Genomic DNA, 26,899 nt, shown 5'->3' with positions numbered 1-26,899 from the left:
ATCTGCTATTACTAAGTACCTTTTCTTCAGTCCCATTGAGTAAGTATGTCTGCACTCCTGTCGACTGCAAAGCTGAAACATATTTTTGCAATGTTCTGTATATGCGGTGACTTTTGTCAGTTGAAACATGGATATACCTAAAGAGCAAAGATCTGTTGGTGGATTCCCACCAATTATATTCCCTATCTTGCGGGTATGACATGAAGTTCTGACCTTCCTTTTGAGGAGTGTTTGTGTTGGTTCTCTGTGCGGTGGAAAATTTTGGGGATGAAGAGAAGGAAGAGTTAAAAGCATTTGCTGGTGTTGTTGGACAAGAGGGTGGTTTCCCCAACTCAGCCACCTACCACCAATTAATTACCTTGTTATGAAGTTACAGTGAATGAATTCAGGTCACACACAAGAATACTCCTACAAAAAAGGCTACAGTTTGTGTACCTGGGAAATATACATATTACTTAAGAAATGATCTTGTGCTCATTCCACCTTAGTGGTTTTTATTAATATTAAAAATATGTTTAATTAGTGTATCCTAAATATCATCACTGTACAAAAGGTTCATGGTATTCTGACAACACATACTTTATTTACATTGCAGAACAACATATCTAGACCTGTGTGCTTACGTCATATATAAACTTAAGTGAAATCAAAGTGCAATTATTACCACTGCTCTTTTGTTGTCAGATCTTAAAACCAGTGCTGTACCAAATGTTTGATGATGTTATATGACGGTGTACACAGACCAAAACATCATTCTTAGGCCTAATTGCATACATAAAAATGCTGTCATATGAAGAAAATAGATAGGGAGACTTTCATGGCTTTTTGTAGGTTATATTTGTGTGACATGTACAGTAAAAAGCTCGAGTCATGCTGTTATAGTTATGTGAATTACTAATTTTAGCCTCACCAGTCTAGGCTACGAAGTAAGATAAGGTATTATTATGTAGTAGAGGTTTTAGAGAATTTAAAGAGCCATTCTCTTTGACCTGATGTATTTAGACCTTGGTTCAACCTGTCTGGGAACTGCTGTTGAATATAATAGACAGCTTATATTCATAAACGATGTTCCTTGTCAAATTTTAGCAACACTTTTTTGCTAGCCATCTATGTTAATTAGTTAGCATTCGTAATGAGTATGAATTAAACATGCTTCATGTTAGTTTTAAGAGCTCATGCTGGCTCCAGACTAGTTTAGCATAATGTAACAAAATCAGCAGCAGCTTGCTAGGTCACCCCTTTTACCAGCTGTGAAGGGAATGCTTTGGGCACTGGTTCTCTGTATTACCTTGCTTTATTGTCATGTGCTGAAGAAGATCATCCTTGAAATGTCTTATCCATTTTTTACTTACCTCATTCATAAAACATACCCCAACATTTTGGCAACATATGCTATAGCAAATACAGTGTGAATAGGTATGATTAAGTAGAAAAATATAGAATTATTTGAAATGCAGGGAAAATCAGGTTTGCATACAAGTATTTTGATGCATACCTCTCAAAGACTATGAAACTCATGGAGCTGTAGACATTTGTGCTGAGTGTTTGTAGTGTAGACTTACATATGTTATAGTGTGTTTAATTTTATCATGTCTTGGCATACAGGCAGTGACTTACACCTAATAATGGTATGTGGCAATATTTCAGACTTGAAATTGTGGGAGAGCAGCTTGCCTTGTAGTTTTTCACGGGGAGAGGGGAAAACTCCCAACCAAGAACATAATCCCTTTTGAATTATTCATATTGAAATCAAGTTAGATTAATGTAAGGTTCTCTCCAAGTCCAGAGGTTTAGATACTACTTAAAGTACAATACTGCAAACTAACAGTGAATCTTAAGCAAATGTTCGCTACTACAGTGGGCCCTATCTTATGCTCAATAATACTCAAGTTAATGGATTATACCAAGGCTGCTTGTATACTGATCTGCTTTTTTTTCAACTAATAATAAGAGCATAGTGGGCTGTGTTTTGCTGTACTGCAGTACAGAATTATTTACATTTAATAACAAAGCTAAAGCAACTGACATTGTACAACAATATTTGGGTGGTGGTGGTAGTTCAGCTGGATGTCATAGATGATCAACCATTCTCTCTCTCTCTCTCTCTCTCTCTCTCTCTCTCTCTCTCTCTCTCTCTCTCTCTCTCTCTCTCTCTCTCTCTTGTATATGCTTTGTCACCATCAGAATGCAGAATGGGATTTTTACTGTTTGTATTACTATTGATATTCCAACAATAGTGATCTATGATACACATATATCATTTCTCTCTCTCTCTCTCTCTCTCTCTCTCAGAATCTCTTTTTCTCTCTCTCTCCAATAACATTGATCTCTCTCTATCTCTCTCTCTCTCTCTCTCTTTTATATGTTTTGTCACCATCAGAATGCAGAATAGCATTTTTACTGTTTGTATTACTATTGATATTCCAATAACATTGATCTGTGATACACATATATCATTTCTCTCTCTCTCTCTCTCTCTCTCTCTCTCTCTCTCTCTTGCATATGTTTTGTCACCATCAGAATGCAGAATAGCATTTTACTGTTTGTATTACTATTGATATTCCAATAATAGTGATCTATGATACACATATGATATTCTCTCTCTCTCTCTCTCTCTCTCTTGCATATGTTTTGTCTCTCAGAATCTCTCTCTTTTACTGTTTGTATTACTATTGATATTCTCTATGATATTCTCTCTCTCTCTCTCTCTCTCTCTCTCTCTCTCTCTCTCGTATATGTTTTGTCACCATCAGAATGCAGAACAGCATTTTTACTGTGTGTATTACTATTGATATTCCAATAATAGTGATCTATGATACACATGATGTCATTTTGATGCCAGAATGAAATTATCTGTATATGAATGCCATACTAAACAGGAAAAGTACAGTATTGTTTTCCAGCACTTCTGATTTATAGGGTTGGAATTGTGTGATTTATATGAACAAAACTAATTTGCATATATTCAACAAAATTTGATCAGAACCTCCTTTGAAGGGAGAGCTCCAGTAGTGCAATAGTGTAGGTAACTAGACCCTGCCCACCACGAGGGAAGAATAGGTACAACAGTGCTGAAGAGCCCAATTTGTTTGGGGAGGTGGTAGGGCTTTGATCATGTAGTTACTTGGTAAGTATATATAAGACTTTATTTTATCATAAAATTTTCATTTTTACATTGATAACTTACCAAGTAACTACATAGCTGAATCCCACATTGACAGGTGGGAAGCATGACATTTTCCATCCAAAAACACTCATTCAAGGAGATAAATTTGAAATAGAAAGGTAGCTAGCATTGGTGTAATGCTTATTGTAACCTTACCTAGTGGGAGAGCTGCAGCAGGAAGATACTGCCTCTGGTTGGCGCTCATCTCAACCTGTAGTGACGCGGCAGTAAAGCCGAGAGTTGTATCTACTTCAGGGGGAGAACCTTTCAGTCGAGGAGTACTCCGAAGACTGAGAAGGCCTTACAAAATAAATGCCCTTGCCCTGGGTGCAGTACAATGAATACAACCAGAAATTTGTTACCACACAATTTTAAAACCATCACCCAATCATTAAAAACAATGACTGGTGGGTACTCCTGGTACACAGCACCATCAGGCATCCCAAAACTCGGCATCTTTTAACAAGGCGAGGAGATAGAGGATTGGAAGGGATATCCCCTATCCTTCTTCCCTCAGTACCATGCTAGCCACGGCCAATGGGCCTTACGTATTGCAATTATTATAGACTGTCTCCACATCGCACAAATAATGGGAGGCGAACACTGATTTTGACTTCCAGTAAATTGATTGGAGAATCGTGGAGAGTGACAAGTTTTTCTTAAAAACCAATGAAGCGGTGACTGCTCTAAGCTCATGAGCTTTTGCTTTAAAAACAGGGAGATGATCATCTTGAATCTTTGAGTGTGACTCAGAAATAACACTCTTTAAAAAGAAGGCCAAGGCTTTCTTAGATAATGGTCATGAGGGTTTTTTTTACTGAACACCTTAGGTTCTGAGATGGACCTCTAATCCCTTTGGTCCTATCTAAGTAGTACTTAAGTGCTCTAACTGGGCAAATAGTTCCCTCCTGGTCTGCTGGCCCAAGGATATCTAACAAACTCTTGATCGTGAACGAACGAGGCCAAGGGTTGGATGGGGTTTTGTTCTTTGCCAGGAATCCAAGTGTGAATGAGCAGACCACATCTCCTTGCAAAAAACCCACTCACTTACTGAAGGCATGTAATTCACTGATCCTCTTTGCTGTAGCTAAAGCAACTAAAAAGAGTCTTCCTGGTTAAATTTCTCAGCGATAAGGCATGAAGGGCCTCAAATGGAGGGCCAGAGAGCCATTTGAGGATGACATCTAGATTCCAGGCAACTGACATAGACTTCTCTTGCTTGTACAGGCAGTCGCCAGTTAACGGTGGGCTTGGTTAATGGAGATCTGGTTTTACGGTGCTTGTCTAGCGATGAAAATCTGCAATTTTCAGCGCCGAAAATTGCCGATTTCTGCTTATCAGCGCCGATAATTGGGTATTGGCGCCGATACATACCTAACAGAGGCACCATTAATCGAAAATTGGTGCTTTTTGGCGCCGATAAGCCCGAAAATCGCCGAAAAAGTGCCGGAAATCGCTGATTTTTGGTTAGTGGCAATTTTCGGTTATCATCACACCCCAGAACAGAACCCCGGCCGATAACCGAGGACTGCCTGTAATTGTCTAGGGACTAATTAGATCACTTATGTCTTGATTAGCAGACAAATTGAGACCTGTGTCTAAACACAGAGTTTAGCATAGACCTATAACCTCTGATTGTAGAGGTGGCCAAGCCTCGAGAGGACCTCAAAATTATTAAAAAATTAGCGATCTCTGCTACAGAGGTTTTAGAAGACGATACGCCATATCTTCAGCACCAGTCACGAAAGACTGTCCACTTCATGTGGTAGACATTAGCGGAAGACTGATGTCTGCATTTGGCAATTACGTCTGAAGCTTTTCTTGAAAAGCCCCCTTCACTCTGACAAGCTCCCTGATACTCTGAAGCCTGTCAGAGTGAGAGCAGATAAGCTTAGATGGAAGTGATGGAAATGAGGCTGCTTTAGAAGGCTTCTCTTCTGAGGAAATCTGGGGAAGTCTATTAGGGGACTGAGAAGGTCCAGGAACCACTCCTTCTGTGGCCAAAATGGAGCTACAAGCGTCATGGACACATTGGTGTGGGTTATGAACTTGTTTAGGACTTCTCTCACCATGCTGAACGGTGGGAAGGCATGGACATCCAAGTCCGACCAGTCCTGGAGCATGGCATCCGTCGCCCATGCCTGAGGGTCTCGGGCTGGAGAACAGTAGACGGGGAGGCGACGGTTCCTCAGCGTCGCAAACAGGTCTACCGATGGTTTTCCCAACTGTTTCCAGTAGACGGGGAGGTGATGGTTCCTCGATGTCGCAAACAGGTCTATTGATGGTTTTCCCCACTGTTTCCAAGGGTCAGTGCACACCTGTGGATTCAGCCTCTACCCCGTTGGAAGGACCCGTTTGCAGCAACTTAACTTGTCCGCAAGAACGTTCAACTTTCCCTGAATGAAGCGAGCTATTATCTGGTACAGTTGATCTCTGCCCAGAGAAGATCCTTGGCTGCTTCATAAAGGGAGAAGGAATGGGTCCCTCCCTGATTTTTTATATAGGCCAATGCAGTCATGTTGTCTGAGTGGACTGTGATTGTCTTGCTGCATGTCTCCGTCGTAAAATGCTGAAGGGCCAAGTGAATCGCCTTTAGTTTCCTTACATTTATATGTAATTTCTTTTTCTGTAACGACCACTTCCCAGATATTTCCATGTCGTTCAAAACCGCCCCCCAACCCAGATCCGATGTGTCTTAGTGCAACGTTATGTTGGGGCTCAGTGGGTGCAATGACTTTCCTACTAAGAACCTCTCCTCTGCAAGCCACCACTGAAGATCCTCCTTGATCTTGGGAGTGATGTGGAAAATGAAGGATTCTGGGAGAGTTTTTCTCTGCCAACTGGCCTTTAGGAAGAGTTGCAGGACTCCTGTGTGTAACCTTCCTAAAGGCATGAACTTCTCGATGGGCAAGAGAGTGCCCAGCAGACTCATCCACTTGTTGGCTGTGCACGGTGGGTGAGATATGAAGTTTCCTAATTTCTTCAGGCAGTCTTAAATCCTTTCGTGGGGCGGAAAAGCCTGAAAAGTCAGAGCATCGATCCTCATCCCCAAATAGAGAATCGACTGTGTCGGAGTAAATTGGGATTTCTGAACATTGATTAAAAGACCCAACTCTTGGGCTAGTAGCAGAACCTTTTGAAGGTCCTCCGTGCATCTTGTCTTCAATGGGGAGCATAGTAGCCAGTTGTCCAGATATAAACAGACGTTGATCCCCAGGAGATGGAGCCATCTTGCTACAGGGGCGAGAACATGGGTGAATACTGGCAGAGCTGTAGAGAGACCGAAACAGAGAGCCCTGAACTGAAGGGTCCTGCCCTGGAATACAAACTGCAGATACTTCCTTGAGTCCGGATGTACTGGGACATGGAAGTACGCATCCTTTGTGTCGATCATTAGCACGCATCCTTCGTGTCGATCATTACCATCCAGTCTCCCTGATGAATGGCTGACAGGACTGAATGGGTCATTTCTATTTTGAACTTGGTGGTCTGCAGAAAAAAGTTCAACGTACTGACGTCCAGGACTGGTCTCCAACCTCCTGACGCCTTAGGGACAACAAACAGACAGTTGTAAAACTCCTCACTTATGTCTTCAACCAACTCCACAGTCCTGAGTAGGGACGATACTTCTTCCTTCAGGGCCAAAAACCTCTCTTAGCCTTCCGAGTAGGCTGTTAAGCTGATGGGCGAGGATGTTTTTCCCTGAATGGGATGGCATAGCCCTCTTGTAGGACTTTTACTACCCAGGGTTCTGCATTTCTGGCTTTCCATTTGTCCCAAAATTGGAGAAGCCTGGCTCCTATGGGGACACAGGACCGGAACCTCACGTGCAAGAGGCTGGTTTGGAGGACGGCTTCTTAGTTGGCTGGACTGATCACAGATTGGAGTGCAAGTGTGGCTGAAATTTGGTTCTTCTGCCTCAAAAGGGTTGCTGTTGCAACAGGGAGGCAGTTCTCGTGCTGAACGAGACCTAAGTGCCATGGGTTGGTTCCTTGGCACGCCTTGTTGACTGCATCAAATGGTCCTGTGTCGACTTCTTTTGTAAGTCCGACACAGTCTGTTCTGTTGTAGCTCTTGGGAGTAAAGCTGACCGATCTAAAGGTGCAAACAGGAGAGCCGATCTGTGAGAGGAGTTACACCTTTAGAAGTAAAGGTGCACCACAGTTCCCTTTTCTTAAGAACCCCATGGAGAATAAGGTAGCCAGATCCTGGGACCCATCCCTAATGGCCTTATCCATGCACAAGAGTACTCCCAGCCAGTTCGCAGCAAAGCCCTTTCGAAGTGTACTACAGTCTTCTATTTTCTCGGCCAATGCCCCAATTGTCCACTCTAGGAAGCTGAATATTTGGAAGACTTTAAAACCGCCTTTCACGAAACGGTCTAATTCCGAAGACGTGAACATAATCTTAGTGGACTTAAGAGCCGATCTCCCCATTAAGTCCACAAGGCTGGAGAAGTCCCCCTGGGAGGAGGCAGAATCTCCCAGCGAAGGCGCTTCCCCAGTGGAGTAGGATGAGTACCTCCTTGGCAACAGACGGGGGAGGTTTGCTGAAAACTGCCTTACCAAGCTCCCTCTTTCCTGCTAACCAACTGTCAGTGCCTGCTAATGCCCTCCTAGAGGATGAGGAGAGGACCATCTTCAGTAGTCTGGAGGCCTCTACTGGCTGTCTCATCATGAAGGCAGAACCAGGTGATGACGGGGCCCTTGGAGAGAAGAAAGTTGGATAGCAGAAGAGGAAGTACCTCAAGAGCGCTGAATACGCTGTCGTAGGATGTTCTTGATCAATGGTTTCTTCGTCGGCTTCCTCATGGGATGAAATGGGAGAAGGAGCTAATTCTGCCAGACCATGTGTAGCAGCAGGTTGGTTTTGTAAAAGTCCAACAAAGGATCCATTATCCAACTGCCGTTGGATAGGTTCCAAGGCAAGAATTGTGACATATGATGCTCAGAAACTGGGCATTGGCACTGGGCGCAAAGCAGTTGGCTTCACTGAGTGCTTGTAACCTGATCACTCAGACACTGGGTAATCCAACACTATACGCTCGAACCTTGGGTGTTTCAGACACTGTGCACTCGGAAGTTGGACGCTCGAACTTTGGGTGCTTCGACACAGAACAGTCGGACACTATAGGCAGTCCCTGGTTATCAGTGGGGGTTCTGTTCTGACAGCGTGAGATTAGGCAAAAATTGCTGATAACCAAAAATCGGCAATTTTCTTGCTCTGATAACCAAAGATTGGTGCCTGTTAGGTATGTATCGGCGCTGATAAGCGGAAATTGGCAATTTTTGGTGCCAAAAATTGCCAATTTTCGTCGCTAGACAAGCCCCATAAAACTGGATCGCCAATAACCAAGCCTGCTTATAACCGGGGACTGCCTGTACACTTTTGGAAACCAGGCGCTCGGCCGCTGGATGCTTGGACAACTTGGATGAGGAATGCTGTCTCAAAGACTGGCTCAGTCATCGAAGTGTCATGCTCAAGCCAATTGGGACTGGAAGTTAGGCATTCGGACATTGGGCGTTTGGACACAGAACACTCTGACACTGTACATTCAGACACTGGGTGCTGGGCCGTTGGGCGCTCGGACAACTTGGATGAGGAATGGCGCATCAAAGACTGGCTCTCCGCCACCAAAGTGTTATGCACAACCTGCTCGGGACTAACCCAAAAACTGTAGGAGAGAAGAGGACTGTGCTCTTGTTCCCTGGGAATCTTACATGGGAGTGGGGAAGTGCGCTCAGCGGAAGGCGCATGCCTTTTCAATGGCCTTGACACTTTTGAAAAATGTTTATGCTCCCTGTCTGCACTGGTGTCTGAATCACTGGACAACAGAGCATGCACATCTGTATGGACGCCTTTCCAATGATGATCTGCCGAGTCTTGGGTTCGATCAACAGGCTCGGTTGAGGGGGCAACTACCCGTGGGCAAACCCCACCGACCTCCCTCGGACTTCTGATTTGCTTCCTCCCAGGTTTGGGGGAGTCTAACATTGGCCTTTGTCTAGAAGCATCGGTGGGATGAGTAGTCACCTCCTCCACTTGCACCAACACTAATTACACTTACTGGTCCATAAGGGCCTTAACTGAAGACCCGATTGGGCTACAGTATTAACAAGCAGACCAAACTTTTGGTCAATTCTAGCTTCTAGGCTGGCGATGGCATCGGGTTCGGAAGAATGGGAGCCTGGTAACGAAGTTTGAGGAAAAGTCGGAGGTGTAGAAGTCACAGGTTGAGAAGTCTTTGCATTCATCACATTTAAGTTCAAAACCTGAGCTAAACCTTTATGCCCCTACAATGGCAACATGAAGTCTATCTAGATGTGCTTCCAAAACTTTCCATTTACCCTGATCCCAGTCTTTGCATTCATCACATTTAAGTTCAAAAGAGCAAATTGCCCTGCAATAACCTAATACTAGACACTCTAGAATCTGATATAATTTGTCTAATACAAAGACATGTCTGACACAAGTCTGAATAATGAACTAGCTAAGCTGATGAATTGCACGCTGCCAACACGAATACTTCACCAAAGGCGAAAGATACAGCCACCCGGTGAAATTCAAATCAGAGCTGCTCAACCCAACCAACCATTGTACAGTTGTTGACTGGCAGAGATGAATTGGGCTCTTCAGTACTGTTGTACCTATTCTTCCCCTGTAGGGGCAGGGTCTAGTTACCTACACTAAAACAATAGCACGTTACCGCGAATTTCAAATTTAGAACTGCCAAGGTTAAGTGAAACTAATAGCTATGGTATGTAGTTACTTGGTAAGTTACTTATATAGGCTGTTTCTTAATAGGGTAATTTTTACTCTTGAAGCTTAATTAGAAAAGGAGCAGGAGTTGTAAGCTGCCAGTTGGTGGCATTACCATATATTTGATAGACAAGTCTGAGGAGAATAATTTAATTTCTGGTTGTTATATGCTTGCCATGGGATGCTTTCATTTTGATTTTTTATGAAGAAGAAGATTAGGAATGGTAATGATAGGTTGTGGGCATTCTGGAGTTTGTCAAGGTTTTTAATTCCTTTTTTTTCAATTTGGCATATTTACCTGTATGAATACTTATCCTCATCTGTAGTGAGTGGTTTGAAGAATAGTGTAGTTTTTGTTAAGAATAATTTTTGTTCTAATTCTTTAGTATGTCACTCTATATTTTTATGATATCTCAGTTACATAGTCAGTCTTCCTTCTTGTGTTGCTCATGCTCATGCAGCTTATTTCATTTTACCTCTGCATATGTAGATGATCAGTGTTAAGGGAGTATCAATCACACAGCATGTCAGGTATCTTGACTACAATGGGATGCTAAGCTAATGTCTCCTCCATTGTTTTTTAAGAGGTTTTGCAGGATGTATTGATACCATTAGTCTCTGGGAAAAAATCTGCATCTTATGTTCATTTCCCAAAAGCAAGTAACCATTTTTTTACAGGCTATCTGATCATCATTTCATCTTCAAACAGGGTCTTTTGTACATTTTTCCATCAGATAATAATTTTACACTGGATATTCATACTGTAAATATGAGAAGAAAATGTCTTTAGCAGTGTGCTACCTAGTATGTATCAGAGATTCTTTTCATTGGTAAGAGATTACTTCTGTTGATGGAGTTACTTTTCATAGCCTTTTCTTGCATCATGTGTTGATGTTTTAGGTACCAGCATCTGATTTTGTGTATGAAAAAAATTATGAAAATATTAGGAGTTTTTAAATTCTGTTATTGTAATCTGCTGGTAAGTTCTGTTAGTTTTGTATGATTTTGTGCTTGATATGGTGTCAGAATATATTTATGGACCTTAGGAGTTGTTTCTATAATTATGTTTTTTCTTGCATGCAGCTGTTATCAGGACAGCACTATTGCTTTGTTTTATGGGTAAGTTGGACTTTTTTACCATAATTGTTGATGATTGTGTTTGTAAATACAGTATTTAAGCAATGCTATGTATATAAGTCTAAGAACCATCAGTAACTAAATTTTTCTTGTTTATGTTGTAGTGTTTTCAGTTAATTTTACAACGTGGATTGTTTATTAGTGTAAAGTGTTCTTTTCCTCCTGCAGCCTCACAGAGTGGTTGCCTTCACAGCAATGAGACAAATGGTTTGGTGGCACACTCAACATGAGAGCCAGAATGTATTGGTAAACATAAGCAAACCCTGATATTTTACTTATGTTTTGTCTGATGTAAACCATTTCATATTGATGTGAACTAGTTTGGTATCAGTTTATCTGTTTTGATGACTGGTTGATGGTATATTAAAAGTTGGGGCCAGCCCGCCAATATATTTGCAGTTACATTTAGTAGGTTGAGTGGGAGCTTGAGTTTTCAGCAGTGTTTAGTTTAGGAATTCTGTGGAAGAGTTTCAGGAGTCGATTATAACCTCTTTTTCTATAGGGTTTCTTAATCCTTGGCAGGGCCATGTGGAGTTCTTGTTGACATCTTCAAATGGAAATAATTTTTCCTGTCTTTGTCATCCAAAAATTTCTGTTTCTCTTTATTAGCCAACTCTGTTAGGACACCCACCTCTGCTCTTTTACTGTTCAGTCTGCAGTCATCATCTTCATAGAAGAAGACACATTGTCATAGCTCTCTCTCCAAGATTCTAACCTTACATGTTTCACCTTTTTTTTCTCGTGCAATATATTGTTTTTTTTTAGAAAAGGTGACACACCATTATATCTTTGTACTTACCAACAACAGCTTAGGCCACCAGGAAGTCTCCCAGCAAATTTGAATTTTTTATGACTTGGTTGTTCATCATTTGATGACCAGTAACAGAGGGAGGCAGCCAGTGGAGATCATGGTAGTGGTCATACCAGTCCCTGCCATATTATCACTGATCATCACTGGTCTCTTGGGAGTAATTTTACTATGAAAAAGTCATTCAGAATTCCTTCCACTTGAGATAAGGATGGACATGAGGACCATGCTTCCTCAGATGGATTTTCTATTCTGACTGATATGGAGTATCCAGGAGTCTCCTCTGAGGCAACAAGATTCTAAAGATCCAAATGTTCCTTACTCTTCATCAATAGTTGAAAAAGAATTTCCACAAGTCTTAGGAGTAAGTTTAGGACAGAAATATAGATGTCTGTATCTTGTAAGCTTAATTTGTTTTTTGAAAAAATGGTCATGCCTCTTCTGGAGTCGATTATAGAGCAGTCATGCCTGCCTTTTGTTTTTATAACAAAATGCATGTCAGAAGACATTTTTTTTTTTATAATTCTTCATGTCAGGAACGATAAAACAAGACATTTAAATAAGTTTCAGTTACCTCTTCATTTTTAACAATTATATTTACGTTATGTGTGGGAAATATTTATTAATTTAGTTATTATGACACCAGTATGATTTCAAATTTCTACACTCTTAATATAATCAGTTACAAGTTAGGAATTCTTGGATAACAACAAGTTTTTTTATCAATTTGCACCCATAAAAATATGCTAATTTTTTTGTAAATCCATTCACATTTGATGTAGATTAATCATAATAACATAAGAGATGTAGAGTATGAGAGATTATGGTGAGTAAATGATGTTAATCTCAAAAATCTCAAAGGCATGCTCTTTACCCAGTGGGATGTGGAGATGGTTTTGACATCATTACGCAAAACTTTGAATCTGACTCATTGTATGGTACCATCAACTTCAGTTCTGTTGGAAATTTGACCAAATTTATTTCCTTTATTGACATACAGCACATGGCTTATAAGTCATTTCATGTCTTTCTTTGTCAGCACAAAAATCTGGAGTGCTTCCTACAACAAAGGCCTCAGAGTTGAAGTCTGTACAATGTCACTGATCCCAGCGCTGTTAACCAAATAATTGTTTCTAGCTCTGACTCCTCAGTTATGTGTAGAAATATGTTATAAGTATTTAAAGGTTAAAGCTATGTCAGTTGAGAGAGTTATTAGCTCTTAAGCATGATGGGGGAAACCTTTCATATTTCTTTGCTGTGTGCTCCAGTTATTGTCAGATTTATTCCTCATGCATTTTTCCTTTCCTCATGAATGTGATTACAGTAAACCCCCCGTATTCGCGTTCTCAGGGTTCGCGGACTCAAGCATTCGCGGGTTTCTCTGTGGAACATATCTATCCATCATTCACGGAAAATTTGCCCATTCGCGGTATTTTTCACTGAGAAATATTCACTGATTACTGTATTTTCATATAATTTTCATGAATAAATGCACTTTTTGTGATAAAACTGTTGAAATACTCAGGTATAAGCATTTTTACAGGGTTTTTCTTGGTTTAAACTATCAAAATGGGCAGTTCTAAGTGTTTTTAGAGGGGTTTTAAGCATTTGCAGATTTGACCTATTCGTGGGGTTGTGGGACGCATTCCCCGCTAATACGGGGGGTTCACTGTACAATGATTATCTCACAAACTTCACTCTTAATTAAACTTCTCATATTTTGTTTTTAAAAGGTAGCAAGAACTTGTACATATAGCCCCCAATAAATTTACTTGACCTACAAAGATGCCAAGATTCCCTGGGTGGGTTGTTGGTGTTATTTGATGCAAAATCTTTTCAGCAATTTTTCTGAGTTTGCTTTTGTTTATGAAAGTCTAAAATGTGCTTTCTTTAACTACTGTAGATTTCTCCATATATCTTTGCACCCACTTTCTGAGTTCTTATATGGGAAACTGCTTTGTGTAGCACACTAAGTACAGTAGTTACATCCCACTGCACTGAAGTGGGTATTTGGGTGTTTCATGAAGCCATCGACTTTGATGTTTGTATTTGTCTGTACTACCCTTCTTATAACCTTATCATGCTGAAGCCTTCATTAAGCTGGTCTGTTACATGGTAATTGTATGTTCTGTGATGCAAATTACTGCTTTTCACAGAGCCTCTTTCACTTACCCTCCAGTTGTGTAAACTACAGTACTGTAGTGTCCACTTGAGGGCAAAGAACTGGTGTGTACTGGGGTTGAGGGAATGAGTATCTCCCTTGACAATCTTTTGCAATTTCTGCCACCTGTCCAACTTAGGTAAACTACTCGGAGAACCCATTTTAAAATTGGTATAGTTTACTAGATAAAATTGTGCTTTCAGTCTTTGAAAATTGAAATTCATTTTTGAAATTGTTTTTGATGTATTTGCTTACGTCCTTGCAATTAGTATACAAGAGTGTATTGACTCTAGCAAAATTATATTGTCTGTTGATGTTTAGCGTGCTGAGCCCTGTTTATGTGATCTAACACATTGGAAGATATTGCGACTCAGTTGTTATTTTACCAAAATGGTAATTTGGTAAATATGGTTTCGGTTTTGATGATTTAGACTTAATGTACAGTATTTATTATTACAAGCAGCATGTCTTTATGTGGAATATGAATATTTGTGTATAAGAAGAAATTATTTTTTTTTTTAAACTGAACTTAATACTAACCTTGCTAAAGTTATTTTCTAGTTCTTCTTACCTGTTGCATTGGCTGTCCAGCTTCATTGTTGTCTTTCTCTCGCTTTGGATTTGTATTTGAGAACAACTCATATAGCTAACTATATGAGTGTTGGGAATTTTGAAATATCAGTCTTGTTTAACTTCTTAAGAATAATGTTATTTGTTAAAATTTTGTTAGTGAGTTTTATACAGTAATTCTTTTACATATGTCACTGTACATGGTTAAGTTGTTTCTACTTAGCATACATTACTCATATTAAGATGTCAAAAATAGTTTTATAAATGTGATTATTAATTAGTTTATAAATGTGCTTAATAATTCTTAGATACCCCTTTTCAATAGTCTTCATTTGACTGGGAAGTCTATGTGAAATTCCTTGGTTTACTACAGATGGAATTGCCTTTTTTGAAATTTATATTAGTTAATGTGAGAGATCATTGGTCTTGTGTGCAACTGTTGTTTGAGTTATGTAAATCTAGCTTTGTATAAAACATTTATTTCTTTTAACAGAGGCAGAGGTGATGGAAGCTGGTGGGGCTGGTTCCAGAGTGCTAGAGACAAGGTAATGTAGCCAGGCAAACATAAATATCAAATTAATTTTCATATGATGTGTTTTGTGTTAAGTATCACCCCCTTCTTACTACGGTACAATATATTACATCAGGGCTTTTGGTTAAAAACTTAATGGAAAAATGAGAAGCTGTACAGTGGATTCAAAGTTTCAGTAAGCTACAAGAATTGTAAAAACTTGGATTTTCTTTCAACTTCTCATTTGAGAATGGTTGTGCTGCAGATTGATAGGTTCATAATTCTATGGGCATAGTAAGGTTAGTGGTATGGAGCAAAATGGTGTGAGTTATCCTTACTGAATATCAGTTTTATGTGGATTGGTATTTGGGATATATGCAGTGAATGTCAGTGTTATGCAACAATCACAAAAAAGAGAAAGGGTAAAAGGAGACATACATCAATACAAAACAAACCTTTTAAAAGACAAAATTACTGTATGTACTGTGGTGGAACAACCATTAGATAGGAATTATTTGTTATTTCTAATAGAATGTTTGGAATTGTGAACTAGTTGGTCACTGATATCAGTTGTGCCCATAAGGTGTACAGAATATTGATGTTTTCTTTCTTATGAGTTTGGTCTGCATTTCTGAGGAAAATAATGGAAATATCATACAACCAGTTTAACCTTTAGTGGACGGATCCCCTCATGACAGGATCTAAAACAGGTTTTGGGTGGTGGACGGATCCCCTCTGAGGAGTATTAATATTATGCTCCATACAATTTGGCTGTATCGAGTAGGAAAGAGCTTCCATCACTTTAGTGGCCCATAAATGAATGATGGCAACTTTAGAATTCAGCTCAGGTCAATCAGTGGGGATCTTAGGGAGATCAGTACAGTATTGTTCTGGACTTGATGGGGAATGTCTTGCTCCTCTCTCTCCCATGACGTCTTTTTATTTATTTGCTCATAAATATACCCAGGGATTGCTGTTGGTTTTAGTTCTTATCTTTTATGATATGATGTCAGTTATAATTTTAATTTTGCAAAGAAATATTAGAAAAAACATGTATACCTCCAAAAAAGTTACTGCATCTCGTGATCTCAGTAAATTTACGTAAATGTTTGACAACAAATCTACTCAGAATTTGTTACTGATTTTAGTTCTTATCTGTTGTGATATTGTGTGAGCTGTAATTATAATTGTACAAAATGAAATAAAATAAATTATTAGAAAAAACTTGTATAACTTGGTAAAATTTACAAGTGTTTTGTAAAAGAAGCCCCACATAGGGTTGTAAATACAGGCAGTCCTCGGCTTTTGGCGGGCTCAGTTATTGGCAATCCGGTTTTTCGGCACGTGTCTAGCGAAGAAAGTTGGCTATTTTCGGCGCTGATATGCGCCAATTTTCGCTTATTGGTGCCTATACATACTTAACAGAGGTGCTGATAAATGAAAAGCTGCAATTTACGGTGCTTATTGATGCTGATAAGGGCTGAAAATTGCCGAAAATCGTCTGTTATCTGCTATTTTCGCTTATCGTCATGCTGTCAGAATGGAACCCCGCCAATAACTGGGGACTGCCTGTAGTCACTTTCAACTTCCTGTGGAAGGTAGGGAAAATATTTTAGAATTTTTTTTCTTACACCATGTGCATTTGCACATTTTCTGCTTTCCACTGATGTGTGTTTTTCTTAAATTGGCCAACCTCAAAGTTTGCCTGGTTGGGGCAGTTGCATGATATATGGTTGGCCCAGCCCTTAAGGGTTAACTGACACTGGGGTCAGGCCTTGAACGTACTGTACGTCCTCCTTTCTTGCGCTGCATTTAGGGATTATTAGACTACTGTACTACCTTTAAAAATTAAATGGATCTTCATGAGTCGAAGATATACCAGCCACAGGTTTTAAGTTACCTAGGCGATGAAGATGCTCTTATGCTAAGACAAAGGTGCTCTGATGCGCTTGTAACTGGTAGTAAAAATGTACAAGGAAAGGAGAAGGGAAAGAGAAAAAAAATGATGCAGAAATTTATATATCATACATTTGTACACTCTTTCTGAGCATACAGAAAATATATTCATAGTTTTTTTACTATCCAAAACAGTTCAGTACACTGTTTTGGTAGAGATACTGCAGTGTCATGCAGAAGTTTCTTCGTTGAGATGGTGAAGTGTGATTTGTAATGAATTAAAAGGTCATTCTCAACTGATGTATAAGTATATCAAAATTGTTGGATCCGTAGAAATTGAACTGATGTGGTATATCCAAAGTCCCTGAAAGGGTAAAATAAAGAATGAAGGTTGTCGCCATCTTTGGTTGGTATTAATAATCAGGAAATTAAGGTGTTGGTCTTTAATGAAGTTACAATAATATGCAGAGTTGGTCAGCTGTATCTAATTTGTAGCAGTTGCTTGGTCACATGACTGAAGCATTGCACAAATATTCTGTCTTTGGGATGATGTTTCTTATTTGTAGATACAAACATCATTGGCGTCAGTATTTTTATCTTATCAGTTTTTATGTATGATATATACTGTAGTTGTTGTGTGTGTGAGTAGGCCTATGTTTGTACATGTAAACAATGTATTTTTGGCATATAGATGATTGTCGTTGTAGTAAGTAACTCAAAAACAAGTTAAGTCATTCATCTACTGTGCTCAGCTAGTAATATTTGCCTTAAAACTACGACAGTTTTTACCGGAAAACTTAAACATTTTTAAATTGCTAGAACAGGAGAGAAATGGTCAAACTTTATATATGGAACTTTTTTATGTACAGTACATTCATAACAATTCGTGTTGACTTATCCCTTTTTTGCCAGGTTGTGTCTCAGTCCTCCGAAGTTCTTGAGTTTGTCAAGAAAGATATTGATGAGTTCACTAAAGTTGTTACTGAAGAAGCATCATCTGTTGTCTCATCAACAGCCAGTACACTTAAGGAAAAGCTACGAGTAAGTTTCTGCTTTGCAGCAAATTCAAGAAAAAAATTTGTTTAATTGAACAACATGTTATGTTGGGTAAGGAATGCCAACATCAAAGCTGAATTATTTATTGATAAGATTTAGTTTACATAGTTTACACTCATGATTCATTGTTTGTTTCTAGAAATTAAGGTACTGTATTTACTCTTCAGTTCTCTGCTGCGTAAACAAACATTTAGAGAAGGCTTCTTAAACTGACAGTTGCATTATATACTAACACAGAAATATCAAGAATGCATGAACCTCATAAATATATACTGTTCTATTTGCCTTTAATCTACATGTATTAAGTTATCAAGTGGTCATAGCACTTTTTTAAACACTTCTGTGAATATTGCAAGAGTATTTTTAGGCTATCTTTTCTCCTTCCTCTCAAAATTTTTAAATGGTTCATCTTTTTCACCAGACTGTTAATTCAATATTTATTTTTGTGACCAAATTGTTGAAACAACTTATCTGGCTTTCACTTGTGCTTATTAGGCTTTCAGTGTTCCTCACTCTCAATATGCATGGAAATCATTCATGCCAACACCTGAATTTTATGTTTTTATTCTTCAGTGTCATTTCCATAAAGACTTGGCTTCACATTATGTTTACATACATATATGCAGACATTTTCTTTTCCAGAATGCTTATAGAGCTTTTGAAACCTTCCTTGCTGCTCTATGTTATTATGTACCTCTTTCATTCTGCCATTGTCCGTAACATTTACTTACCATCCGCTAAGACAATGGTCTGTTTTGTCACTGTCATTGGTTGATTACTTTTATGCCTACAGACACTCTGCTGTAATAGGCTTGAGGTTGAACCTTTGTAATAGGTTGTTTTCTTTAACAGCAGTCAGGACTATACTTTTTTTTAAACAAAGATGATCCTTTTAGCTGGTAGCATAGATGATATCACTTATTTTTTTTCTCCTGATTAATTTACTTTTAAGGAGGGATGCAGTTCTGACATCATGTGGTGTTATGCAAAAGTTTCATTGCCATTACTTGAAAGTCCAGTTTTTAATAGATAACAACAGTAGGTGTTCATAGTTTTAAGCGTATGTAATTGGTACTACAAGCTCTTGTATTTTGAGGAGTTTTTCATGACTTGCTGTTTTAACCTTTTAAGTAACACCTCACTGATTTATCTCAGATGAGTTTAATTTACCATGCTATATTTTGTATTTTCCTTTTCAGTTGGATGATGATGAAAGTACAGCAAATAATATGAAAAAGAGTGTTAGTGGGTTTCTGAATCATGTAGCTGAAGTTTTTACTACACCACCTGACGATGCAGATCAAGAAGCAATTGTTATACGTAATCAGCAACCTATTATCCTCAACAGACTTCAGGTTAGTTTTGTATTTTGCAAGGATAAAAGTGATTTCTTTAGTTGGATATGCGCAAAATGTACAGTATTTGTATATTTTTATTATTGCAATAATTGCAGTAATAGGAACCATGCAGAATTCAGAGTTTTATGATATTATGGAGCATAGTGAACTTAACCTGATTCTGTTGTGAACCATTATATGAAAGTATCAAATAATTTACATCTCCCCAACACTGAGACTGTGGTTGATGGTTCTCTACTGAAACAGAAACCACTAAGACTTGTTTCTTCTATTAAAGGCAGCCTTAATGCTGCTGTTACATGCAGTCCATACTTACCAGATTCAACTCTGGTTTGTTTTTTTAGTTAGAATGTTAAACACTTTTGTAGTTTTATCTCATGATGAAAGTCTTAAAACCCTATGGTTGCTAAAGCTTCACTTGATGACATTTTAAAAGTAAATGGTGAGCAATTTTATAATCTTGTTAAGCTATGTTATACTGTAGTCCATTGATTATTCAAATAATCATCAGAAAAAATCAAATGTTAAAAAGCCATTAGAAGGTAGGGGAATGTTTTTGTTAAATATTTTAATTTAATGATTTTTCTTGTAGAATGATGTTTTCAGTTTGAGATTTATGATTTTTCAAAGTTTTTGTCTCTTAGTGTAGACTAAAGCTGATGGGTAATACTGTAGTCACACTTATGGTATGCTATAACATTTACTGGTATCCTGCTGTAATCTTTGCCTTATCTATTTCCTGATTCTTTTTCCTCATTGTACAGTTACCGTATTCAACTGTTAAAGCTTTGTGAGTCCACCACTCGTACCAGCTATATGAGTATTCTTTATTCCACCTTCCTGCCTTCCAAATACCGTACAACCTCTACCAGTTTGTTCTCTTCAAATTTTTTTTGTTTGTTTTGCTTTACAAGTCCTTTAAACTTATATAATTGCAACCTTTTGGTATCATTCAAAAATATTAGCCATGCCCTTTTGCAGTCACAAACTTTTTTTCTTATCCTGTGGTCAAACACCTGTGTACTATTTTTTATTTTCCACAAATTATCTCATCTCTCCACTTGTAAATAACAATCTGCTTTCTGTGCTTTCCTGTATCTCTTTGACTCACATTTGTAGATGTAACAAGTGTAGTAGCAACACTGATACTATTATGTAAAATGGCAAATAACATAATGGGGGTTGGGAATCAGTCTTTGGTAGTCATGCTAAGGAAGGACTTGCCTTTGCAACTTTTTGTAAAGCAATCAGCCAATGGAAGGACCTGCCTTCATATAAGGCATAGGACATTTTTGAGGTAACTTAGAAAAGGTCTTTTTATTTACTATATGGGAAAGTGATTGATATTATTTTATTAACAGGCGGCCATTTATGCCATATCACAAGATGCAGCTACATTCCTCACTGATCCTGAAGGAGAAGAAAAGGAGTATGAAGAATGGCTTGGAACATTTGATTTAGAGTCACATCAAACAGAGCTATCTGATCTCCTCGTAAACAATCAACCTCTTAGGCATAATTATACTGCTTTAGTTCCTGCGCAGGTATGTACAGGAAGTTAACCCTTTCCTGCCCAATTGACGTCATATTACGCAATAACCCCCTACCCCCTTCTTGTCTGACTGACGTAATTGCACGTAAAATTTACCGACATTTTTCGTAATGCGTTAAAATGGTAGGGGTAAATTTTTTTTATTTTCGGACAGTTGGTGGTTTCCATAGGCTAAAGCATACCTTGGACCGTAACTCAGGCATCGATACGCCAGGCAAGCAGTGCCTATACTGCGCATGCGCAATTCCTGGCATAGTAAATTTCCACAATGAAATCAGCTGATCCTACCCACGTTTTCTCTCTCGTATCTTACATTTTTTTATAAAATTTAGGATTACATTATTGGAAACACTCTGTTTGGTATCCTCTATTTTCTATAAATTTTTAGTTCCTCTACTGCGCATGGGCAAATCTATGGCGAGTAAAATTTCTCACAATGACATCAGCTGATCGCACCCACGCAGGCCTGACAGGCCACACTTCTGTCAGAGACCATGCGTTAAACGCAGGCTGGGTAAACACGCAGTGGCTGTTTACATACAGCGACGTCAATCGAGAACAGTTTCAACATGCTTTCGCAAAAAGTTTTATACGGTAAAACTAGCGGAAATTTGTTAGTGCATCACATAAGAGATGTCTGGATTTTAGGCAGGGCTCTGAATCTCATTTTTCATTATCATATATATCGATATTTAGAGAATTTTGTTGGCTTTCTCATAAAAAATAATTCATTCACCCAACTGTTATAGCTTTTGAGCTACTGAACGATAATGTTGACAACGGTAACATTTTTTTGTTTGTTTCAACAGATTATAACGTCAAAATGAAACTGTTGCTGTTACCAAAGCCATTTTTCTTGACTCTCACTTTATTCCTCAACCTTTCCTCTACATTTTTGTATATTTACAAAGTAATTTCTATGAAAAAATCCAAGTAGGGCTCTTCAAAAAAATGTCTAGCGATAATTCTCACCTTATGCCTGGCGCAGGGCTCTGTTTCTTACCCACTTTTCTATCAATTTTTCACCAACTGGACTTATTCGTTTTTCATTTTTTTATATGTCGATATTTAGAGAATTTTCTTGGCTTTCTCATAAAAATAATTCATTCAATTAACTGTTATAGTTTTTGAGCTACGAACAATAATGTTGACAACGGTAACTTTTTTTTTCGTTTCGATCAATTTATAACGTCAAAATGAAACTGTTGCCGTTACCAAAGCCATTTTTCTTGACTTTCCCTTTATTCTTCAACTTTTCCTCTACTTTTTCGTATATTTACAAAGTAATTTCTATGAAAAATAACCGAGATAGGGCTCTTCAAAAAAAAAAATTTTCTTGCGATAATTCTCACCATAGGCCGGGCAGAGCGCTCTGTTTCTCACCCTCTTTTCTATCAATTTTTTTCACCAACTGGACTTATTTGTTTTCCATTTTTTATATGTCAATATTTAGGGAATTTTATTGGCTTTCTCATAAAAAATTATTCATTCGCCTAACTGTTATAGCTTTTGAGCTACGAACGATAATGTTGACAACGGTAACATTTTTTTTCGTTTCAATCAAATTATAACGTCAAAATGAAACTGTTGCCGTTACCAAAGCCATTTTTCTTGACTCTCACTTTATTCTACAACTTTTCCTCTACATTTTCGTATATTTACAAAGTAATTTCTATGAAAAATAACCGAGATAGGGCTCTTCAAAAAAAACTTTTTTCTAGCGATAATTCTCACCATACGCCGGGCAAATCGCTCTGTTTCTTACCCTCTTTTCTATAAATTTTTTCACCAACTGAACTTATTTGTTTTTCATTGTTTTATATATCAATATTTAGAGAATTTTGTTGGCTTTCTCAAAAAAATAATCCATTCGCCTAACTGTTATAGCTTTTGAGCTACTTAACGATAATGTTGACAACGGTAACATTTTTTTTCGTTTCAATCAATTTATAATGTCAAAATGAAACTGTTGTCGTTACCAAAGCCATTTTTCTTGACTCTCACATTATTCTTCAACTTTTCCTCTACATTTTCGTATATTTACAAAGTAATTTCTATGAAAAATAACCGAGATAGGGCTCTTCAAAAAAATCTTTTTTCTAGCGATAATTCTCACCATAGGCCGGGCAGAGCGCTCTGTTTCTTCCCCTTTTTTCTATCAATTTTTTCACCAGCTGGACTTATTCGTTTTCCATTCTTTTATATGTCGATATTTAGAGAATTTTGTTGGCTTTCTCATAAAAAATAATTCATTCGCCTGACATTCATAGTTTTTGGGTTACGAACGAAAATATGAAAATAAATAAAGATTTTTTTTTTTTTTTTTCGTGCAATAACTCACATTTTTTTGTATTTAGAGGGCTGGGACTCTTATTCTGACTATTCCACCATAAAATATAAACATTTAGAAAAAAAAGGACAGCAAAATGAACGTTGTTGGCATAAAATTTATATTTTTGCTGAATTTTCTAAATAATTATTTTTTCGCACTGTCGAGCGCTCCCAGACACATCGGGGCTCATGTGCCCTCAGTGATGTGATAACTATACAGATATGAAAGGGTTAAATGGATACTGTCATTAATCCAATTTGCCAACATCAACATAGCTTCTTAAAGTATTGTTTACTTAATATGGCTACCCCAGCCATTCCAGAAATAGGAAAGATCATAACATGAGGTTTAATGTGTTCACATAAAGTAATGGCCTATCTCTGAAACAATTGTACCGAATGTAAGTGAATAATCCAAAAGGTGAATTGCACTTATTAAAAACAAAATGGCAGTTAATGTAATGGTGAGACTTATTACAGTGGAGGATCCGGGAACTTTTGGCTTCCATCTCGGTCCGGTTGTAGCATACATGCAGTAGTGATCTTTATCTGATCTTAAGTTTTAACAGTTTCATTTTTTCACTCAGTACTTCAGTGTTATTGTAAATGCTAAAGTTTAAACAGTTATATTTTTTCATTTGGTTTTTCAATGTTGTAGTAAATGCTTGTTTTTGTGTAAAGAGAATATTTATACTTCACATAGTTTGCTTCAGAATTATATGTTTGCATGTTTATTTTAGTTTGTGTTGTGAAGTGACGTATTTTCATTTAGTATTTGGTAATCTGTTCTCTAAAATACAGCTTTGTTCCATTGATTACCATTCATGTATTGCTGGTAAATCATGTTTTGTTTTGCATTTTGGGCTTCTGTCTTCATTTAAATATCTCCATGGATGGGTTCTTGGCCTCTTGTATGTTGAAAGTGCTAATTGACAGATGTTTGCTTCTAGAATGCTCACGATGACTTTTTCTTCAGCATTGTTTTGTTTTACATTTAATTGTGTAAGACAGTTTAAAATTTACGATCTCATCATTACGGCTTACTTAGGGCTCAAGATTTTTTGCTCATCTTGTGGACTGTATTACTTTCCCCATTACTTGTGTCTGTGTATTTTTGGGGATCTTCGGTAGTTACTCTCATGATAACATGTATACTTGTGAGGGTATAGAGGGCTGTGCTTGCAACTCTTTCATGTCCTCTGCAGTTAAAGATCCACATGTAAAGTTTCCTTTGTATAGGATCCACATGTAAAGTCTCCTTTGTATAGAAGTCAACAGTGTTCTCCACAGGATTTGGAAAGTGTATTGACTAGTGGTTTCTTTATGCTAAAAGAAGTGCTTACAATCATCTTATTCTTGAGATTTCTGTCGATATCTCCTTGCACTTTTCATTGACAAGTCATGCTGTTGCTCTTAATAAAAGAGTGCTGGGAGTTGGAAGTGCAAGACTTTGTCTGATGCCTTTATTGTTATCCTCAGAAATCCTCTGCTGTGGAATATCACCCAACAAAACCATGGGAGGAATATTTGTGCATCCTAAGCCCCTTTGCTAATATTAATATTCTGATTTCTTTCATCCCATCTCTTCTTTGCTGTTACCACCTGCCTTTTAGCCTCCCTCCTCCTCTTTTCCTTGTATGCATCTCTAACCTCGTCCCTGTTGCCCACTGCCATAGTTTTAAGGCCATCTTCTTTTCTTTTGTTGCCCTTTGCACCACATGATTCCACCACTTAGTGTCTTTCTCTATAACCATTCCCTGATATCACCCCACATGCTCCTGCTACTTTTTGTATGCAATCTTTCAGTGGTTTCATCAACCAGTCTTTGATACTATATTCACTGTCACTTTTTTTTAGATACAGCTGTCCCTTGAACTCAGGCCGGTTGGGATGCCAGCCCCTTATGAAAATTGTACAGTTGACCCTTAATTGGTTTGGGTTGCTAGCGCCTGTAAAAATTGAAAGTTTGTTGATAACTTTTGGTCCCCAAAACCTTAAATCTTAATACTGTAGAGTTGGCCATAAAAAAGTTTACCAGTATTTAACAGAACACGTCAGTTATTTACTAAATTATTTGTAGGACAGTACAGTACACTCATTTTAGTAAACAATACAATATGCTTTTGAATTCATAAAATAATACCAGTAGAAAAAACATTAGAGCAATCCTAAAAATACCAGTACCTTACATAAAGATATGAATATATATCCACTTCCACTTGAATGTTGCACACAATGATTCAGTGATATTGAATGATGATTCATCGCAAACATCCTGATGTAGTTCTTGCTGCACAGTTATTACACTTACACACACAGATATACACACACATGCACACACATAACATATGAGAATTTTAAAACTGTACAGCATTACTTTAATTTATTCTAAATGGGCTTAAAGTTTGTGAAAGATAAGAGAGTATGGCATATCATCCCGGCATATGCCCCTCAACAAGGATGTAGTGAAGAGGAGGAGGAGGAGGAATTCAGAGGGAAATTAGAAGAATATATAGAAAGAGTTCCAAGAAGTGAACTATTAGTGTTATCTGGGGACATGAATCCCCATGTAGGTGAGAATTCTGATTGCTTTGAAGGAATACATAGAGGAAGAGGTTTTGGAAGAAGAAACCAGGAAGGTGATAGATTGTTAGAATTAGCAGAAGCTATGCATCTGGTTTGAGAAAAGAAGTCATCTGGTCAACATACAAAAGCGGACAAAATGAGACACAAATTGATTATGTTTTGGTTAGGAATGAAGACAAGAAAATCATTATGGATTGTAAGGTTATTCCAAATGAATCTGTTGTAGCTCAACATAAACTTGTAGTGGCAGATTTTAGGTTGAAAGCAATAAGGAAAAAAAAAAAAAAGCCCCAGCCAGGAATAGGGGGATCAAAACTTGGAAGCTGAAGGGGGAGAATTCAAGAGAGTTCAGAAGTAAAGTGGAAAGAGCCAGAGAAGAGAGATACCGGTATGTAAATGGAATGTCAGAATTGCCTGAAGAGATATGGGATGATATGAAAGGGATTGTGGTTCCAGCAGCAGCAGAGGTGTGTGGGAGGACAAGTGGTAAGTAGCAACAAGAAAGAGAAACATGGTGGTAGAATCAAGAGGTTCAAACAGCTGTGAAGGAAAAGAGTATAGCCAAAAGAGGGTGGGAAGAAGATAACAACTATCAAACAAAGAGGTAAACAAAGAGAAAGGTAGCAATTGCAAAGGTAGAAGCCATGAGAGATCGCTATGAGAAGATGGGAACACCAGAGGGAGAAAAGATAATCTACAGAATTGCAGAAGCAAGAAGAAAAGACAGGCAGGATGTAGGTTAGGTAGGAATTATTAAAGGTGAAAATGGAAGTATCTTAATTGAGGAAGAAGAGGTCAAGAAAAGATGGAAAGAATATTTTTCACAACTATTAAACACTGAGACTAAGTGTGAAGGACTGGAAAGTGTTCCTCCAGTAGAAGGACCAATAGCAAACACCAGAGAAAGTCAAGTTGAGAATACTAGAAAGAAAGGAAAAGTAAATAAAGCTGCATGAAAATCAGAGTTAACAGTAGAAATGATTAAAGCACTGGGGAATCTAGGCGAAG

At 38.1% G+C, this 26,899-nt stretch overlaps 1 protein-coding gene across 3 annotated transcripts in view; it reads left to right on the top strand.

Annotated features, from left to right (window-relative positions):
- The window catches only part of LOC136845339 (BSD domain-containing protein 1-like), a 122,153-nt gene that overhangs the window by 8,996 nt on the left and 86,258 nt on the right, over positions 1 to 26,899 (top strand). For 2 of the 3 annotated variants that reach the window (XM_067115565.1, XM_067115567.1), the window contains exons 2-6: positions 11,009 to 11,044; positions 15,095 to 15,146; positions 17,921 to 18,049; positions 19,264 to 19,419; positions 20,784 to 20,966. In XM_067115565.1, coding sequence (XP_066971666.1) covers positions 11,009 to 11,044; positions 15,095 to 15,146; positions 17,921 to 18,049; positions 19,264 to 19,419; positions 20,784 to 20,966 — 556 coding nt within the window. The remainder of the gene's footprint in view (positions 1 to 11,008; positions 11,045 to 15,094; positions 15,147 to 17,920; positions 18,050 to 19,263; positions 19,420 to 20,783; positions 20,967 to 26,899) is intronic. The other variant, XM_067115566.1, reaches the window with a different exon arrangement.

The sequence above is a fragment of the Macrobrachium rosenbergii genome, chromosome 13 (genome assembly GCF_040412425.1).
Source record: "Macrobrachium rosenbergii isolate ZJJX-2024 chromosome 13, ASM4041242v1, whole genome shotgun sequence".
In the NCBI taxonomy this organism is placed as follows: Eukaryota; Metazoa; Arthropoda; class Malacostraca; order Decapoda; family Palaemonidae; genus Macrobrachium; species Macrobrachium rosenbergii.
The sequence above is the reverse complement of the archived record's forward strand: the minus strand, read 5'-3'. Positions and strand labels throughout refer to the sequence as shown.